Source organism: Diabrotica virgifera, chromosome 7, assembly GCF_917563875.1.
Source record: "Diabrotica virgifera virgifera chromosome 7, PGI_DIABVI_V3a".
Classification (NCBI taxonomy): Eukaryota; Metazoa; Arthropoda; class Insecta; order Coleoptera; family Chrysomelidae; genus Diabrotica; species Diabrotica virgifera.
This window is the reverse complement of record NC_065449.1, coordinates 240,681,040-240,702,965: the sequence shown is the minus strand read 5'-3', so window position 1 is coordinate 240,702,965 and position 21,926 is coordinate 240,681,040. Positions and strand designations below refer to the sequence as shown.

The following is a 21,926-nucleotide window of genomic DNA, read 5'->3' as shown; positions in this document are numbered from 1 at the left end:
CTAGGCATCTCTGTGTTAGAACGTTCAAGGCAAAGAGAGCATCCCTTGTACCTAATTCTTTTCTGAATCCCATCTGTGTATCGTTAATGTCGATGTCTAGTTTTTGATAGATTCGGTTGTGGATGACTCTAAGAAATATTTTAAGCAGGTGACTCATCAAGAAGATTGTTCGATGATCTGAACATTGCATTGCCTTAGTTTTCTTCGGTATGGTGACAAACGTAGACAGCAACCATTCTTGCGGTATTATACCAGTACTGTATATTGTATTGAATATATATGCAATATTATGGTTACGGATTTATCATTCAAAAGCTTCAGCAGTTCTGTAGGGATTTCATCAGGTCCGTTTGCTTTTCCATTTTTAGCGTTTCTTATTGCGTATTCTACTTCTTCTTTCAATATGTCTGGCCCAGTTGCATTGATTATCTGAGTTAAGTTGTTTCTATCGTCTTCAAATAATTCATTCAGGTATTCTGTCCATCTTTTTATTTTATTCTCTAGATCTACAATAAGATTTCCATCTTTGTCTTTAAGTTTACCTATTTGGCATTTCTTTATGCTTCCTGTTATCTCTTTTACTTTTTTGTGCATATTGAACGCATCGTACTTTTTCTCATAGGTTTCCATTTCTTCACACTGTTCTTTAATCCACGCCTCTTTGGCTTCTTTTATTCTATGTGTTTGTTTATTTCTTTCTATTTGTCTAGGTAATTCTTCATCTTTCTTCTTGTTCCATCAAGTCTAGTATGTCCTGTCATCCACCCCTTGTTCTTTGTTGTCGTTTTTGTCAGATGTTTCTTTCCTGCTGTTTGTATAGCTGTATTTATGTACTTTAATTTTTGGTTAATTGTACCTCTAGGAATAATTAAAACGATCGAAAATATCTACCAGAACAACACAATTTCTTCTTCTTAAGGTGCCTATCCGTTCCGGATGTTGGCGATCAGCATGGCTATCCTAACTTTCCTAACAACACAATAAAAAAGTAAAAGTAGAAGAACTAATTGACCCAATTGCAGCTGGCAGTGGGATAACACAAAGGGAATCTCTAACGTCAACCTGATTTTGGATGAAATAATATAAAAATAACTAAAAAAAGAATACCAAATGGGAGAAAAAAAAATAACAGACCAGAGTCAAGTCTAAACAAAAAGAAGAAGAAGAAGTTTTAGACTTATATTGGCTCTTCCTATACAAGAAATGAAAAAATTCCTGTAATATTTTAGTCAATTATTATTTTTGGCTTCTCTGTATTCAATAACAAGCACTTTATATAATCCTTATGCACAATTATGTGAATGAGTCACCTTCTTATCAATATAATTAACTAACAAAGTTACTAATTGTTTTAATGTCGGTATTCGGTGTTGATAGATTGTTACATTGTTACCATTTTATCAGAAAGATTCTGAGAACAATGAAGTATTTGTGGTGCATACTTCTTTCATGTTATAACTGAAAGACTGAATACCTCATAGTAAAAATACTTCAACAATAGATTCTATTTAGTTACCAGGTATAACGATATGATAACATAGATACTGTAGCACTATGGATTTTCCTAACTCAGTAATATCAGCACCATTCTTGTTCGAACATTGGTATAGTAAAGACCACTTGAAAAAGTGCTAAAATATAAATAAATTTCAGTTGCAGCAGATGGCACCGCCAGGAACGATCATAGGACAGATCCAAACAACACCTACCCAACCTACATCAATCGCTCAAGTGACTTCAAGCCCCGCGCAAATCCAACAAATGCAGACCACTGCTCCACAACAGATAGCTATCACTCAGCCTCAGCAAGTACCTTTACCTCCCACGATAAGCCTACCGAAAGAAGTACCCGCAGAACCCACTACGACCGACAATACACAAGTGCAGAATATTCCTGCCCCTGTGGAAAGTATCAAAGAACCTATTGTTGATGGTGAGTAAATTACACTAAACCTTCTTATACTTAAACATATAAAACTTCTTTTTCCTCTTTATAAGCAAATTTTCTTGCTCATTGGTTGATTAATACCTCTATGGAAGGTTGTCACTCGAATCTTTTGCACCGATTTGTGAATTATCTCTTGCTATTTCAACGTTTCGACCTCCATTTCGGACGTCGTTGTCAAAATACAAAATATTAATAAATTAAACAAAAATGTTGTTGCTTGGTAAAAAAATTCTTCTAACAATTTAATTTAATCTGACTCATTTATATCGGCAATTCAGACATACCTATATTATACATTATAAAGTATGTAGAAGGCTTTAAAATGATATTGCCAATATTTATGAGTTTCCTTAACAAAATTATTTTTCAAGTTAAATTGTGGCTTATTTCCCAATAGGGCTTTTCATCGATTGTCATTTGTTTCGAGCTTCTGTCATATGTTGTATAATCTGTGTATAATATTAGAGAGTTTTTAAGCCCCTTATTTCAGCAACGTTAAACGTTATACGCTATTCTGCTCATGCGCATTAACTGAAAAATAACGTATTACCTTATTAGCGGATAAGGTGTCCCCTTATTTAGGTAGAAATAAGATTTACGTTATTAAGGGATTACGTATTTGTAAGATTGCCAAATGTCATATATCTAAATCATAAAAAACGAAAAAAAAAGTCATATGAGCTGAACCAAAGACAACTAGAATAAAAAATATAGTAACGATGTATAAAATTGTAATCAAAATTTGTTTTTAAAAAAACTATCAGGTAATAAACATATTATAATATAATTGAATATAATCTGCTAGGCAACCCTGGTAGAATAATTCTAAATTACACCATTTCTTGAGAAATCTGACACTTGATTGAATTGCCTTGTTAAACTTAGGATGGATGTTTTGTGTTCCTAAAGTAGTAAATTGTCTTTGGTGAACGTCTTAATACATTTTCTTCCATTATGGCAAATAATTCAATAAAATAAGTTATAGCACACAACTGCCGTTTTATAGGTTACATTTGCCAAATGTCAATTAACGTTAATCTGTGTGTGTATTTTCTGAAGGGTTTCAAAATCTATTTCAAGCAAATACGTTATCCCTTATTTATCACTCATTGCGCATGACAAGTATAACGTTTTACGTTTATCATACGTCAAAAAGTAGATGGTCTAAAATCTCCCTATAAATATACACGTTATACAACATATGACAGAAGTTCGAAACAAATGACTATGAATGAAAAGCCCTATTAGAAAATAAAACTTAACATATTTACATTTTACATAAAACTTATCGTATAGGGCTTTTCATCGACTCTCATTTATTTCGAGCTTCTGTCATATGTTGTATAATCTGTACAATATATAAATATAAATATGTATGTATGTATTATATATATGAATATTATAAGTACACAGATTATACAACATATGACAGAAGCTCGAAACAAATGACAGTACATTAAAAGCCAGCCCTATGATTCAAAACTGATCATTAATATCTTCTAAAAGTGAAATGTGCCTGTATACTTGATAAGAAAATACAGAAGAAGTAGTTGCTGAGAGGAGCGCGCATGTAGTGTGCCCCCAAACTTAATTACAAAAATACGAACAATATAGAAATTTTTCAAAACGGAAATAAATACTTTCTTTGTAGAATGACAAAGAAAGTTTTGAAAATGTTTTACAATATATACCTGAAAAAATATAATGAAAAATTTATTATGCTTTTCTTATACACTCACCGGCAAGAAAAACGGGCACCCCAAAAAAATGGGTCATTTTTGATGTGTCTCCTAAACCTGTTGTTCGATTTAAATAATTGTTTTAATATGTTATAGCCTTATTCTTAGCAATATCGCTGTAGTAATATTGTTGCTAGATATGTAAATGTTCATTGTATGCCGGGATGTTGAATTTTTTCTTACAAACTAACGATTTATTTATTGCTCCAAAACCGGTTGAGATATGCAAATGAAATTTGGTAGGTTTTAAGAGAGCTATTGCGCGTTTTTTGACATACAATTAAAAATTTTATCAAAAATGAATAACCATTTTCAATTTCGTTGCAAAACGAAAACACAGCCGAACCATATTCTAGTCCAATCAGAGAGTGCTGCAAGCAACCCTACCGGTTTCGAAACTTATTAGTCTCATCAGGAGGCACATATGCTGCTCTCCCTGATCCAACCAGAACAAACCCCAGCGTGCAGTCCCGGATCGCAACGAACGAAATGGCATAGATGCCCTAGCGACAACTGCTAGCAAAAAGACGTAAGTTTTCACTCTAATGGCATATAAAACAACATAATGCTATTCTACATCCCACCAGAATGAAAACAATGGGAACCTTCTCTGGTTACACCTCCGAGGCTTCTACAATCTCCGAGCAGATGGGACGTGAATTGTAAATTGTAGAATTCCCTCATTTTCCTTAGTCTCAGTATCCGTATGGCTTGCAAATTGTAGAAGCCTCGGAGGTGTAACCAGAGAAGGTTCCCATTGTTTTCATTCTGGTGGGATGTAGAATAGCATTATGTTGTTTTATATGCCATTAGAGTGAAAACTTAGTCTTTTTGCTAGCAGTTGCCGCTAGGGCATCTATGCCATTTCGTTCGTTGCGATCCGGGACTGCACGCTGGGGTTTGTTTTGGTTGGATCAGGGAGAGCAGCATATGTGCCTCTTGATGAGAGACTAATAAGTTTCGAAACCGGTAGGGGTGCTTGCAGCACTCTCTGATTGGACTAGAATATGGTTCGGCTGTGTTTTCGTTTTGCAACGAAATTGAAAATGGTTATTCATTTTTGATTTACATTTACTCTGTGTGGAGTATGAATATGAAGGGAACCATTCTCGTTGGAACTTTACCGCGCTGAGCAGATGGGACATGAATTGTAAATTGTAGAATTCCCTCATCTTCCTTAGTCTCAGTATCCGTATGGCTTGCAAATTGTAGAAGCCTCGGAGGTGTAACCAGAGAAGGTTCCCATTGTTTTCATTCTGGTGGGATGTAGAATAGCATTATGTTGTTTTATATGCCATTAGAGTGAAAACTTAGTCTTTTTTTTATTTTATATTCACCATTGGCGTGCATGCGGGTAATATGATAGGGTAATATGACCCGTATGCACGCCAATTGTGAATATAAAATTCTTAATTGTATGTGAAAAAATACGCAATATCTACTACTTAAAACCTACCAAATTTCATTGGCGTATCTCAACCGATTTTAAAGCAATAAATAAATCGTCAGTTTGTAGGAAAAAATTCAACATCCCGTATCTCGGAAACGAAACATTTGCGGACATAGGTTTATAAAGCAAAGGGTCATTATTTTTCACGCAGAATTACCCCTTAAAGTTTGTCGCACTTATTTAGAAACACCCTGTATTGATAAAGAACATGGCTAGTTGTTAAAGTCCCTAACTTTTTTATTATCCAACATAAGCGAATGAATAAAAAAACAGAATGTTAAGAAAACCTGGGGCTATATAGTTGGGTTTTAATTTCAATATTTTATAAAGGTTAGAATATTCCACAGGGTGTTGTGAAATTGAGAAAAAAAACCCAGTTTTATTGGTACACCCGGTATACAATGAAAATTTACCTGTCTAGCAACAATATTATTACAGCGATATTGCTAAAGAATAAGGCTATAACATATTAAAATAATTATTTAAATCTGTCTGACAACAGGTAGGAGATACGAGACATCAAAAATGACCCATTTTTTGGGGTGCCCGTTTTTCGTGCCGCTGAGTGTAGTAGGGGAGTAAAGTATGCTAAATGTGCAGTCACTCGAGCGCTTTGGGGACCTATTGGGTTGTGATTATTAGGTCCTAAAACCAAAAAAAGTTTTCCATTTCCAACAATCGTTTTTTCCGATTATAACGCCATCTATCCATAATTCGAAAAAATGTTTCGAATAAAAGTTATTTATTTTTACGCAAGAAATCCAAATCTGCAATAAAAAATGGGGGCTCCTATTTAAGATTTTAAAGTAACCCCCCACCCCACCTCCGTGGGTGTCGTGTTTGGTGCCATTCGATAGATTTTTCAAAAATATTGAATAAGTGTATTTTAGTTTTTCGATCTGATGTTCATTTCGCGAAATATCGCGGGATTCGTATTTAAAGTATTAAATTTACCCCCACCCTCTCCGTGGGAACGTGGGAAGTCGTGTTTGGTATCATTCGATAGATTTTTTAAAAATATTGAGCACATATTTTTTAGTTTTTTGATCTGTCATTCATTTCGTGAAATACTCGCTTTTTTCTTGTGAAACTTTGGGACTCACCCATTTCCTTACGCCCGCCCGGCTCAAATCGTCAGATTTTTGAAATATACAATACACTCTTTTGCATGTATGCTTCTTTTCATGAGCATTTTTTAGTGCGTCACAAATGATAGGAAAAAAAGTAAGTCCGTGATAATCTACATTTTAGTGACATGCCATTTTAGTTAAATCTGACAGTTGTCACATTTTATTTGCAATTTGGCATAAAATCAAATCAATTGTGTTTATTGCATTATTTATAAAATGGTATTTTCTTTTATTTGTATAGTCTTATGAATTGAACAGATTATATTCGTAGATATATTATATAATTCGTAAATAATTTTTTTTTCGATTATAGCGCCATCTATTGACAACTAGAAAAATGTTATAAATGTCACCGACGAAATCACCGACGTGCGTTTTTTTCTGTCACATGCAATTTAATGCGTTAGAAAGAAATCGAAAAACTGTGACACACTGAAAGATCCTCATGAGAAAAAGCATACTTACAGTTTGTCTATTTTACTGACCGTTGCACATCATTATCTATGTCAGAGATCTAAGTTGACATTGTTGCCAAAGTATAAAAAAATCCTGAATCCATTTTAAATCAAATAAATCACATAATTATTGCAAACTTGGATTATACAACAAAACAAATTAATATTCAATGTAAATAAATAAAACGTTAGAAATAGAAAACTACATATAGAATTAAGGTATAATCTTACCTTAAAGTAAATAATAAAAACAATAAATATAATAAAACAAATTAGAGTCAAGAATAAAAATAAATAGTGTCAATACCGCAACTGTCAAATAAATATGTTACCAATGTACACGGTTCTTAGACATTACTACGGTTGCCTAAATCGACTAACCAATGAACATTAAGGGGGAGATTACGTCACGAGAGTTTACTGTCATTTGAATCGTCATATGATTTTTTTCGAATCCTGAGAAAACCAAGTATTTTAGAAAAATTTAAACGCAGGATGCAAGATTACATTATTACCGAGGGCGGAAAGCCCCTTAGAATAAACAAGCAGATTCTATTGAATGAAATATTTGAAATGAAATATCACACTTCTCTTTTATTTTCAGCCCTGTAACTTATTAAAATAAACATTATAGAAGTTTTCAGGGACTTTCAGCCCTCGGTAATAATGTAGTCTTTCATTCTGAGTTTAAATTTTTCAAAAATATTTATTAGTTTTCTCAGGATTCGAAAAAAAATGAATACAATTAAAACACATTGAGAATTTTGACATGCGTCAAAATTTTGCATTAACTCAATGTAAAAGTCTGAACTGTTGAATTCCAGCTTCCCTAATAATTATTGTACATCAAAACACATTAGAAACTATTTGTAGAGGATTGAAATCTGTATCGGAAATAACTGTTAAAATTGGTGTACGTAATTAAACATATTCCAAAATTTTGTAAAAATGTAATACATTTTAGTTTTCAGCCCAAACTTAGGCCACACACAATGCAATAATGTTCACATTTTTGAACTGTCGATATTTTTATTTTATCATCTATTGTTTAAAAACAATACAGTTGATAAGATACCCTCAGTTGCGGAGAAAGGATTAGTATATAATAAAGATTTTTTTATTCAGTCAATGGTGTGAGCACTGTCAGTTAAATAGTAACTTGTGGCCTTACTTTTACACGCATACCTATTGTGGCAAATGTATCATATTTTTCAAAATTTTGGAATGCATTTAAATCGTAGAACAATTTTAACTTTTGATTTTAATACAGATTTTAATTCTCTACAAGTATTCTCTCATGACTTTTGATGTAAAATAATTAGGGAAGCAGGAATTCAACAATTCAGAATTTTACATTGAGTTTCCTATGGCCCTTTTTACGATTCACCACCCGGTATAAGATAAAATGTGTACTATTTGTCTAATTATTTAATAATAACACAAATAATACACATATATACACAATAACACACATTCAATGATCGAAAATCATTTAAAAATATGGGAATGTAAACTCTTGTGACGTAAAGTCAAAAATATAAGTCTCCCCACCACCGTCGGACAAGACAACCGTAATAAAGTCTAATAACCGTGACCAATGTATGCCAAAATGTCACCTTCGTTCGATTACGGTTACAGTGTGTTCCGAACAAATGTGCTTCATAAAAACTCTTTATAATCCATTAATACAAATTAAACGAAACATATTATTGTGTATTTCTTTGAGTTAACATTAATAGAAATCTTCACATATTATTTCTACGCATATATAATAAAATATGTCTAGTGGCTGTAATTCCAGTGTACTCGGCAAAAGGATTCTAAAAAAGAACACACCTTTTCGTGTTGGTATCATGTGACGTCACGGGCTATGACGCGGATGGCGTGGATGGCGTGCAACGGTAAGTAAATTAGACGGAGATAACTTACCTTATCTTAATCTGACAATTTCGAGTTTTTTTAAGGATAGATTTTTTTTCGGGCCCCCCTTAACGAACTCCCCTGTGTTAAGAGCCAATATATGGTAGAGGTACATCTGCAGGGTACCAGGTTTCTCCCATATGCTAATCTGACGCGCTCGAGTAACTGCAAAAATCCCCGCTTGAGCTCCCCTACCATTATGGCCTCTTACCTTCCCACACGCAGCCAGATTTTATAATCTTAGTTCCTGTCAACATAAAAAAATGACAGCTGTCAAAATTGAAAATTTTGATTTAAAGCAAGCCATATTTATTTATTATTATTTATGTCAAAATATATTTTCAGTATCTTCTATCAAAGACAGTCCAAAGATATACAGATAAATAATAATAATATCCAATATAACTATTCAATCTAGTATATTGACTGTCACCCTGATTAGTGTATTTGTTTCTCGACGCTCATTGTACGCATTAAAGTTCCCGTTTACCTTCATTTATCCTTCGGGAAACTCGGCAAAGAGTTACACCACTCATTTAATCGGTAACGCGTAGATGCGTCATCTGAAATCGGATTTTTCCATGAATGTTTACCGGGAAATTTCGTTTAAAAACGTTTCTGGGAAATCGCGTCTCGTTTAATTGACGTTCTGTAGTTGGTGCGCGGATACTTGTTGGATTTATGTGTATGTTGAAGTGATCAAATTATTATACATAATGAACATTACGAAAATTATACTGTCGCGGAAAGGTTAGTACGTACACGACATTGTGATATTTTTATTATGTTTATTGTGATATTCGATTTATTTCATTTTTACTTCTTTCAAAATGTGTCTGTATTATGATTTCTTAATAATTTTCGTTTTGAGTAGGTATATTACTTCTTTTACGAGTATATTCGTGGTATTAATTATTTCAGTGCCGGCTAGATGTAAACATTGTTCAATAATGTGTAATTTTAGGCCAGTTCTTGGATATATAACATGATCGGAGAAAAATATTGACGGTTATAGTCAGATATATTATCTTCATATTTATTTTGTCAATAACACAAGTCCGTTGTGCCTGAAAAGTACTTATATTTAGTCCGGTTCATACTGATTTATTATCTTCATAGTTTTTGTTTTTCGTCGTAATTTTTAAGTAACAGTTCTGCTTCTTCCCAGTTCTTAATTAGGTATCTCTTATATTCTCGTTCACTATTTTTTAAATTTCTTGCATCACGTCTAGAATTCTTTGTTACTTGTGTCTATCCTAGAATATTTCGTAAAGCATTGTATATGTTGGATGTGATGTTTCCTTATTAGACAAGGCGAAAACGGCGGGTTCTTTGGAGAAAATATTCCCATGAAATTTTTTTGCATCACATTCGTGAGACATTCCAGAATAAAAAAAAAACAGTAAAATCCTGTATAAAAGGTATATTTTTTTATATATTTTTTTGTATCACATGGTATACAGCCAACTACAGGAAAACTTTTTCCTTGTGGATTTTTTATTCCAGAATAAGATTCCAGAAGTCTCCCACGCGAACAGTGGTCCAATTTTTTTAACAATTTTTTTTAATCAAATTGCAAAAATCAATATTTTTGGCCGGAACAATTTTTTTTAGGTTTTTTGGACCATTCTGGATAAAAAAGGTCTCTTATAATTTTTCTCTAAAGTTATTCGTTTTCGAGGTAAATGCATTTTAAAATTAAAAAAAAAAAAACGAAAAATGGCGATTTTCAAGGCTTTAAGGATTTAACTCAGTTAAAAGTGATTACTATGAAAGTCAGAAAGTAACTAAATCAAAGTTTAAAGCCCCCCCTACAAGATCCTGAAGAAATTTTTGTCATTATTTGATTACTAAGCTGTTATTTTTAAGTAAAAATAATGAGCGCCATGCACGTATTAGGCGGCCGTCCATGATGAGTGCGAAAGAGATGCCATTCAGGCAGTCCAATGGCGCATCTCACTCGCACTCACATTTACAGCCGCGTCAATACGATCTTACCACTCATTATGAATAATTAAAAACAACAGCTTAGTAATAAATTAATGACACAAATTTCTTCAGGATCATGAAGGGGGGGCTTTAAATTTGATTTAGTCACTTTCTGACTTTCATAATAATCATTTTTAACCGAGTTTTCGCGTCTTTCAAATTTTAAATTGCTTATAACTCAAACACGATCAACTTTAGAGAAAAATTATAAGAGACCTTTTCTGTCCGGAATGGTCCGAAAAACCTGAAAAAAATTTCTCCGGGCCGAAAATATTGATTTTTGCAATTTGATAAAAAAAATTGTTAATAAAAAATTGGACAACTTTTCGCATGGGCGACTTCTTGAACCTTATTCTGGGGTGTCTCACGAATGTCATTATGCAAAAAATCTTATGGGAGTATTTTTTCCAACGAACCCGCCGTTTTCGCTTTGTCTATATTGATCTTCTCTAGTTTTATTTTTTTAAAGCAGCAATATAATATCCAACTTATCCATCCGGTCTACTATGGAGAAGATTCTCATCGGATAAATTTGAAGTGAACAGAGGTCTTGGACAAGGAGAGCCGTTATCCACGATGCTTTTTAATTTGCTATTGGAAACATAATCAGAAATAGCAAAGTTAAAATGAAGACGAATTCGTCTTCAACAATGAAGACGAATTCCATTATTCTAACGAAAATAAGAAAACAATTGAAGACCTATTTACAAAAACAACATAACTTCTGTATTTTTAAGATTTCTGTAATTTTTTAGTGTAAAAATACAATTGCTATGAAAGAATTGGAAATTTTAATGATATTATTTATAGATATTTTATCTATAATACTTATAAATAATGTCATTAAAATTTCCAAATTTTTTCATAGAAATTAGGTTTTGCACTGTCAAATTACAGAAATATTAAAAATACAGTTACCTATGTTGTTTTTGTAAATAGGTCTTCAATTGAGAATAAAAGGATTAGAATAGGAAGCAAAATATTTTGACCAAGAAATAAATCGGGAAATGTCAAAGTACATGATATTCAGAAATACAGAGCAAAAAGAAGAGAGACCGTTTACCGTTTACTTTCATACCTAATGAAGCAAGGGAATATAATTTCGAGAGTGGTCCATTTTACGTATCTAGGGTTTATAGTAGAAGAGAAAGGTCAGAAAGAATGTGAACTGAATGCCAGATTGGCAAAGGGAAATATAAAGATGGGAAGCCTAAGGCCACTGATAATATCCAAATATGTATCGAGAAAAACACAGTTAAGGATACTTATATTCTTCTTCTTCTTCGTCTAGCCATTCACGTCCACATCTGAACATAAGCCTCTTTAAGTCTTCCTTTCCATTGTTTTTTGTTGTACGCTACTTGTAGCCAATTTTTCCCGGCAGTTCGTTTCAGATCATCTGTTCTGAATAAACTGATAAAAACTGGTTTATCCAAAAAAGACTAAGAGGCAAAAAAGTTTTAAAAGTATTGTGTCTAACTATTGGTACCACAATAATAATTTAATTAGAACGTACACAAAAGTTTGGGAGGGGTTTAAGGGAACAAAACCCCATCAAATTTTTATGGGGTGCACAAATTTCACTATAATTTTTTGTTAAGATGTTTCTTCCATAAGAATGCCACATGCCTATTTTCAATAAAAATCTAATAGTTTTCGAAATACTGGAAAAAATTGATTTTCATTTTGTAACTTTAAAGGGCTATAACTTTTTTTATGTGCACATAAAAAGGTAAGTTAGGTTCAATCAACATATTTTTGGCCCCAAAATCTATGGTAGAATTTATGACCAATCTTTTCGGGACACCCTGTACAAGTATTATATTAATTTTAGCACTAGGCCTTCAACGCCTGGGCTTTGTAGGCTTTCCCTGAGACAAGTATATCTAATATCCCAAAATGAAGAGCTTAATCCCGTAAAGCCTCATTCGCGAGACAAAATGAGTTACTCTAGTACCTAAGTCTATAGTACTATTTGCTACTTCAATATGTCAATATGACTTTGACAGTTATAGCTGTTTGAAATGTCTAAATACATAAATTTAAAAATGGAATTGAGGCGTAGTCGCCGTAGCTTTTCTACGCCAATTAAATGTTGCCAGGCATGTTTTACATTTCAGAAAGGTTACTGAGTTCAAATAAATGTTTATTATAAATTAACAATGTATTTTTCTATTCTAGCAACATCGACGCAACCCGAAATCAAAGAACCTCCCCCGATTGCGGAGACCAAGCCCCTCCAGAACGGTGTAGAGCCTACCATCGTCCAACCGACCCCCATTCCCGGTACTGTGCCCTCTTCCCAGCCTACCAGCATCTCGGAGAGTCACCTTCCCGTGGCCGCAACAGCGGAAGAAGTGAAGGAGAGGTGCCCCCCGAAGGCTATGGTCAAACCGCAAGTTTTGACCCACGTGATTGAAGATTTCGTCATACAGGAATCGTCCGAGCCATTCCCAGTTACTAGAAGCAGTTTGTTAGGAGATGTTAAACCGACCCCGTCTTCCACTGATAAAGACAGCGATGAACCTCCAAGTAAGTTCTTTTATTTGTGCATTATATACTTTTTTAAGTACTGTACTATTTTGTCTCACAATAAAACACTGAAAAACGTTTGTTTTCTATACTTCCACAAAATTTATTACAACTATTTTATTACTACAGCTGTTTCGGCAAAGTGCCTTTCTCAAGTGATGAGAAAGTGCCTTTCAGTGTTTTATTGTGAGATAAAATGAACTTCCATCAAGTAACGGTCGAATCCATCAATTATGTACTATTTTGGATGTTTTTATAAAAGATACATGAAAATATTGTTGTTACTTTTCAAAACATTTTTTACTTTTGCTCGAATTCATCACTTCTACAATTTAGGTCAAAATACACATAGTTTCAAAAGTTATGCATCACCCATCGTATTCACGATGTTTACGCTTTTATAAATCCGTATCTTTATCACATATTTAATGGGCCTTTTTTATAAAAAATATACCATTTTTGGTTTTTTATTTTATTTGATTACCCATTTAATTGACCTGGTTTTGCCAAGGTGTAAAAATTTGAAAAATTTATTCTGGTGAAATTTTTGAAAGCGTGATTAAAAGTGAATCTTACTTTAATTTCTGAGTTGGACCTTATAAGAGTTATCGATTTAGTTGAAGAAGGCCATTCACAGCGGTTCCTGGCGGAAAAAGTGGGTGTTTCTCAGAGTGATGTCTCACGGATATGGAATAGGTTCCTGGAGACAAACTCGATACGGAATAGATCTCGGTCTGGTAGACCCCGAGTTACCAATATATCAGAATTTCCATCTGTAGAAATTCTTCTATGTCTGTACCAGACCTCCAAAGAGAATTCAGGCATGCTACAGGAGTCAGAGTATCGTTGGCTACAATAAGAAGAAGAATTTTAGACTCAGGTTTGAGGAGTCGTCAGCCAATAAGAGTTCCTCAGCTACAACCTAGATATGTTTTGGACCGCCTCCAGTGAGCTCAAGAACACATACAGCTCCCCCAACAATTTTGGAATTTTGCGCTATTTTCAGACAAGACCAGAACCTGTTTAATTAGTGATAACCGGCGAATTCGTGTGTGGCTAGTTGTGTAGTTCTTGTTGGCTCTTGCCACACACGAATTCGCCGGTTATCAACTATTTAAACAGATTCTGGTCTCGACTGAAAAAAACACAAAATTCCAAAACTGTTGGGGGGGCTGTATGTGTTCTTGAGCCCACTGGAGGCGGTCCAAAACATATCTAGGTTGTAGCTGAGGAATTCTTATTGGTCGGCGTCTTCTCAAACCTGAATCTAAAATTCTTCTTCTTATTGTAGACAACGATACTTTGACTCCTGTAGCATGCCTGAATTCTCTTGAGGGCTGGTACAGACATAAAAGAATTTCTACGGTTGGAAATTCTGATATATCTATTCTGTCGATCATTGGTAACTTGGGGTCTACCAGACCTACTCTATTCCGTATCGAGTTTGTCTCCAGGAACCTATTCCATATCCGTCAGACATCACTCTGAAAAACACCTACTCTCCTCCACGAATCGCTGTGAATGGGCTTCTTCAACTAAATCGATCATTCTTATACGGTCCAACTCAGAAATTAAAGTACGATTCATTTTTAATCGCGTTTTGAAAAATTTCACCAGAATAAATTTTTCAAATGTTTACACCTTGGCAAAACCAGGTCAATTAAATGACCGGTTCACCGAATAAAGGTTCACTGGAGAGACCACCAAAAAGATGGAGAGATAGCTGGCAGTCTATCTCTCAAGAAATACTTCAACGTTGGAATTAACAGATCGACAGATCTACAACAAGTATAAGAAGAAGAAGAATTCGTATTGACATCCTATCAGAGGCAGGATTAAAAGCTATCACTGTATTCTTAATATTGTGTAGTAGAGACCTCAGCCTAAATCTTAGAAAGCGAGTACTAAAATGTTATGTATTTTCTGTTCTTTTGTATGGTGTGGAGACATGGACTCTCAATAAACAATGCCTCAATAGATTGGAAGCATTTGAGGTGTGGACGTATCGAAGAATGCTGAGAATCTCCTGGACAGACAGAATAACCAATGAGGAAGTACTAAGGAGAATACAGAACAGCAGGGAGATACTGGATTCCATCAAAATAAGAAAACTTCAATACTTGGGTCGTATAACACGTGGTGACAGATATGAACTCTTAATTATGCAGGGAAAGATTCAACGAAGGCGCAGCATAGGTAGGAGAAAATGTCCTGGCTGAGAAATCTCAGAGAATGGTTTGGATGCAGCTCAACTGAACTCTTTCGGGCTGTAGTGTCAAAAGTGAGAATAGCAATGATGATTGCCAACCTTCGTCGCGGAGATGGCACGTAAAGAAGAATACTTTATTCTTGATACATTTAGTTACAAAAAAAAACCAGTTCCGAACCTTTTGTCTTCTCTCCTCCACTTTTAAAGCACCATATCTTCAACAAGTGACCTATTTTTTTTGCTCGCCCGTGTATATTCTTCATCGAATCCTCCGTCTGTTTATCCCACGTCACTTTCAAACCCAACAATCAATCCAATATTAAACGATATAGCTACCTACGCCGACCTTCATACTATCGATTCCACTTTTACTCCAATTACCGACTTATATCTACTTACTTTTTAAATTAATCGTGGATTGTTTCTTTACAGAAAAGAAAAGAGCGTCGTCTCCCTTCAATATCAGTTCGGGAGGGAAGGGAGATATGGCGGCTAAATGTGAAGCTTGCGGAACTGTTGATCTCAAGGCCAAGTTCAAGAAGAACAAACGGTTTTGTTCTGTCGCCTGCTCTAAAAGGTATGTACTATCTTGTTGTCTCTATATTTTATGTTTATTAGGGATTTCTTTTGGAATATTAAATTTATAATGAAGATCTGTATCACATAACCTATAGAAAGTTTGATATATAGGGTGACTCACCAGAATCTGCGGTGTGTTATTATAGCTGAACGGATATCTAGACGAAGCGTTAATAACCGCTATGAATTCCAAGATTTTGTTGGTTAGAACTACCCACGTGATATCTGTGTTCGTATTGGTCAAATGATTAAGAATGACAGAGCGGGATATTTAAATACATACCAATATTGTATGCAAAGTGTCGTTTCAAGAAAACAAGTCTGCTGACCGAGGATAACGGATAAATATTTCTTGTTTATCTTACAATTGACAATTTTTGTGATAGAAATAAAAGTGTGGTAGAAAATCAATATTGAAAAACAGTATTGATTAAAAAACACTATTTATTCGTTTCTACTAGTCTGCTTTCTAGACTGTACCTAGTCTCATAAAATATTTCTTTTATCTCATAAAAAATATAAACAATTATTATTGTATAGTAATAATATTATTTTAATTTATTTCAGTTGTTCAATACAAACACAGCAGCACTAGAATAGATCTTATAAATTAAATTATAAATGCATGAAAATTAAAAACAGATAATTTACATAAAAGTAAATATACTGGATATGGGGAAAAGTAATTTAGGGGAAATTATATGTTATATTATATAATTATGATTTTCTTCGGCATTTTGTGAAATATAGGGCATGTTGTGTCTTGTGTCCTTTTAAAATGTCTGAAATTTTATATTTCATTTACATTTGGATTTTTAAACGTATGTATCACTTATTAATATGTTGCTACGATTTTTGTTTTTTTGTGGAGAAAATCCGTTTCTGCGGTTCAATGTTTTTACATATTGAAACTTTTAAAACACTTCATTTTTTATGCAAATTTTGATTCAATTTTTTGTTGCATGTAGGTATATTTGACAAGACAATCTAAAAATTTCTGTCACTTAAATTATCTAAATCGGGTGTATGTATAGGGCTTTTCATTCACAGTCATTTGTTTCAAGCTTCGGTCATATGTCGTATAATCTGTGTATATTAATATTATACACAGATTATACAACATATGACAGAAGCTCGAAACAAATGACAATCGATGAAAAGCCCTATTTACAAGCATCGTCAAATCTTCATGATCTTTTTTATTGCAAATTAAATTGATGTTCCTTAAATCCTTAAAGTCGTGGTTTCACTATCAAATAATTTGATCACAGTTTGAGCAAACTCAGGAAGTGACGCCACAACTGCAGTTTGTTCAAATTATAAAAATCTAGTGGTCACACTATCAGTTTAGTTTGATCAAATTTTGTATTGAGAGTTGTGGTAGTATGTACATATATCAAAACCCACAAGCATTCCAACACTTTAACGAATAATAAGCCCCAAACTCTCTCTCTATTGGAGAAGGGAGACAGTAACCAACCAAAAAGAAATCAAGTCCTGATTAGGAAAAATCTAGAAAACAAACAAGAGTAACTATTGGCTACAAAAGCTGCTGTACAAAAATCAGTGTGAACGCTGAAGAAAGCAAAGCAGGGAATGATCAACGAAACAATTTTAATGTGTAGCTAAGCCACGATTGATAAACATATACAGGGGCTCACAGCTTAAATGATGCAGTCGCTATTCAGTAAAGCTAGCTTGTGTCAGTGGCTCAATATTTATTAGAAAAAATTTACATACTGAAAGTAGGTAAGTTAGTATGAGTCTTCTAAAATAGCTTAAGCTATGTTTTGGGTTTCAAATATGCAATAATTAACACTCCCAGCGCCAGTGTATTCTTTTAGATACACACTGTCCTCAACACTGTGTACCGAAAAAGATACACATGGCTTGTTGTGTTCGATCTGTTGTGTCACCTAAAAGGACACACTTTCTTAAGTTTTTATATGTAGAGAATAATGCTATGGCCTGAGACAATTTCCTGGTATAACTGGGTTTGGCCTTAGGACATGAAAAGATAGGTTGTATGTAACTAGAAATTCGTATGAAAAATGTTGCCATGTATGGGCCAACACAATTTGCTCCAACTCATTATGCAGGGAAAGATTCAAGGAAAATGAAGCATAGGGAGATGCTATACGCTGTACGGATGTACATCAAACGAACTTTTCAGAGCAGCCATCTCCAAAGTCCTAATAGCTATAGTTCGTCTGCTACAACTTTTCCCATGTGTCACGATTAATTTTCAAACAAATTAAGCCAAAACATAAAGTGAAACGTACGCCGATGTGTGTAGTATATAGTATACAGTATACAAAATGTATAAATATACACATCAACATTCGTTTCACCTTAATGTTTTGACTTATTTTGCTTGAAAATGAATCGTGACGCATGGGAAAAGTTATAGCGGACGAACAATAAGATGTATTGTCAGAGAAATAGCAAATAATCCCAAAAAAGTGCACCAAAATTGAGAGATGAGGTGGAAAGACAGTTTGGAAAAAGATGTAACCCTGAAACAATTAGACAGATATTACAAAATAATAATCGACATAGCTGAACTTCAAGAAATAAATCTATCAGCCAAAGAAATAAGCAACAAGGAGTTTTGTTTTCTTTATTAATTTTAGCTGATATCAAAATCATACACAAAATAATTAAAGGATTATTGTTATTTAAGTATGGTATATCTGAAACCCAAAACATAGCTTATGCTATTTTAGAGGACTTATAGTTAGTAACTTACTTTCAGTATGTAATTTTTTTCTAATATTGAGTCACTGACACAAGCTACAGTTTTATTGAGTAGAGACTGTATCATTTCAGAATTGAGGCTGTGAGTTACTGTAGGTGCAGTGCAGTACAATAATTTTGCTTATACAAATTATCAATAATAAATATTTATTTACATCAAAATAAAAATTCCATCACATTATAATGATGTCTAACAGCTGATTGTCACCAATTGTCACTCTGACCAATACGAACACAGATATCACGTGGGTAGTTCTAACCAATAAAATCGTGGAATTCATAGCGGTATTTAACGGCTCGTGATATCTAGCAGTGGCGTGCTGGAACTTTTCAAGCGGCCCGGTGATTTTATAGAAAAGCGGCCTTCCATCCTCATTTTATCTTCTATTATCAGGATTTTTTATTCGTTATTTATAAAACAAAAATATAAATTATTTTTTAATCAAACATAAAACTTTGAATTCAATAATTTTTTTCTTAAATTTGCTGTTTTTTATTTAAGAATAAGCAATCTTACAAATAATAAATGTATGACAATATTTAAACGTTTATCCCCCATATAATCTGATGACCTTACTAGCTTTGAACAAACCGTCAATCTTTAGGATTCTTCTAGATTATGTTAAGTTGTGTAAATTGAAACTTTAGATTATAAAATTAGTCGTGTAAATTAATAATATCCCATACCCCTACTTAGTCTGTGGTTAGTCACCCTGAACGACCTGGACCTGGGTGCGAAAAGTTTTTTTCCCTTTCCTACCCTTGATTGTTCGATTGGATTCGTAATGGTCTTGGTGAATGGTCAGTTGATGATTTTAAAAAGTGTTGCTGGCTAAATGGGTGCAGTTCCCAAAGGCCATAAAAGAAGAAAAAAAGGCAGAAGCCATAATTTTCTAAATAAATGTTATATATGTATGAATTTAATGTAATTAAGATAAAAGTAAAATAAAATAATTGAGAATTTTTCAGTTATTTATTAAGTTAAATTTTAGTAAATCAATTATACAAGAGAGTACAAATACAAGTACAGTACAAATACTTTCATTTAACAATATTTAAATGTTAATACAACTCAATAATTTACAGATTATTTTGCAATTATTTTATAAAATAATTAACTCTGGGTCGATAACTTCATCATTTTCGTCGATAATTTCATCATTTTTAAGCTCATACAAAGCTTCTTTTTCTATAGCCATTGACATAAATGTTTCCAACTGATGTTGTGTTAAAGTAATTCTTAACCCATTTATGTATTTCATAGTTGAAAAGGTTCTTTCGCAAGATATACTATATTTAAATTTGGATGAGCGCACTGATATAAGTTGTACTTGTGCAAAACAGCTTAACAGCAAGCTATACAATCTTTACACTTTAGTACCACACGTTGGTAAAGTTTTCACGGTATCAACAATATTGTCATTTGCTACTTCATATTCATTATCACTTAGATTAATAATGTCATCCTTCATATTTTCTGTGAACTGAACATATTCTCCATTAACGCTCTCCTATAATTTCAGTATTTTGAAAAATCCTATTTTTTAATACAATCCATTTATCAGCAAAATCGACGAGTTCTTCTCTAAATTGCAGTCCAGTCACAGATATCGTAGAATAAAAGTTTCTGAATTTTTCAGTAAATGATTCGCTAAAGGCATACCATTTTTTATTGTATAAAAATTTCTAGAATGTAGAGTGTAGAGGGATTTGCCTTGATCAAATCGTTTTTCGATACTTCCAATAGTTCGGTCAAAAATTTTGAAATATACTTCAACTTCAAGTTTTTTTAGAATTTAATATAGGTTGGTCATCACTAAAGTCACCACCTAGTCTTTTCTTCTTTCTTGGTCGATTTTCTTTTAACATATCATTTATTAGTGTGGTAGAGTTATTCTTTTCTAATTCTGAATTCGCCCATATAATAAATGAAATGGAAGCTTTTTTATAGTTTGAAACTCATTCCTAAGATATTTTAATTTTTCAAGACTTTTTTTAACCATTCCGTACGCAGCCAAAATATTCAAACCACCTGTTTGCAGATCTTCAGAAAGAGGAGTTGTGATAGTAAATATCCTCAAAAAGGTTGTAACAATCAGGATTGTTTCGAACGTTGTGATATTTTTCAAGTGAGCTTCAGATAAATAACGAGTTGTCATTACCACTGTTCTTGTTAATCTCTTCTAAACTTAAAATTAATCCAACAAACATCTAAAGTTACATCTAAAATTTTTTTGTGAAAAAACTTATTTAACCGGCCTCGAGAGGCCGCAGCCTCTCGGTGATTGCACTATTTCATTTATATGGCCAGCACGCCACCGATATCTAGTCTGGGCAGATTATCGAAAAGCCATTTTTGGGAAAAGTTATTTACCAGCTATTTTATTACTGGAATCAAATCTTAAGATTACATTTAGTAATATCGGTATGCCAAGTCCTCAGAAAGTGTGTTATTTTGTTTATAAACAAATTAGCGCTGCGAAATCTTCATTTTTCAATTATTGCTCTGTAACTCCGAAGATTTTAACTTCAAACCAAAAATACTAAAATAAAAATTCATCTTAATTTAATTCTGCACAGATATATTTTTTCCGATTTCCTTCGACGAAAATTTTCCTCGGAAAATCCGGGTTTTCCCAACAAAATTTTTAATTTTCAACTAAAATTTTAGGGACGTAATTATTGATTAATAATTAAATAGCTTGGTGACAAAATCTTTTTTGTAGTCGATTATATTTCCGGAAGTCGGCGATAGTCTCTAACAAATAGATTAGCAACAATTGTTAATTAAAAATTTACCGTCACTATAATAACTATAATAATTATTATGCATAAAAATAACTATGATTTTTGTATAATGAAACAAGTAAGCGATGGACTACCCCAGCTAATTGAAATAACATTCAAAAATATTACCTCAATCATCCAAGATAGCCATCGCTGCACCCTTAGCTTAGTTTAGTCACTCAGGTGTGTGTTCGTCTTGTCCTAATCTTAGAAATTAACTATGAAAGTTTGAAATGAAAGTAAACAAAACAGTATTTTTAACTAATCATGTTTATTGTTCATAAAAATATAATAAAAATATGACTTAGTAAGTGCATTAACAAATGTATTCAAATTCTTGCCAAAAACTAACAATTTTTAGATTATACTCATGGCTTTTGGTATCTGATGGTAACTTCTTGATGTTGAATGGTACTGCTGTAGACTTCTTG

General features: G+C 33.3%; 1 protein-coding gene across 13 annotated transcripts in view; it reads left to right on the top strand.

Annotated features, from left to right (window-relative positions):
- Window positions 1–21,926, top strand: part of LOC114328363 (histone-lysine N-methyltransferase 2D-like) — a 797,359-nt gene that overhangs the window by 764,194 nt on the left and 11,239 nt on the right. For all 13 annotated transcript variants that reach the window (XR_007699214.1, XR_007699215.1, XR_007699213.1 and 10 more), the window contains 3 exons: window positions 1,654–1,933; window positions 12,813–13,163; window positions 15,805–15,949. Coding sequence is in view for 10 of the 13 variants with exons in the window: in XM_050655649.1 (XP_050511606.1) it covers window positions 1,654–1,933; window positions 12,813–13,163; window positions 15,805–15,949 (776 nt within the window). In the remaining 3 variants the exon portion in view is untranslated. The remainder of the gene's footprint in view (window positions 1–1,653; window positions 1,934–12,812; window positions 13,164–15,804; window positions 15,950–21,926) is intronic.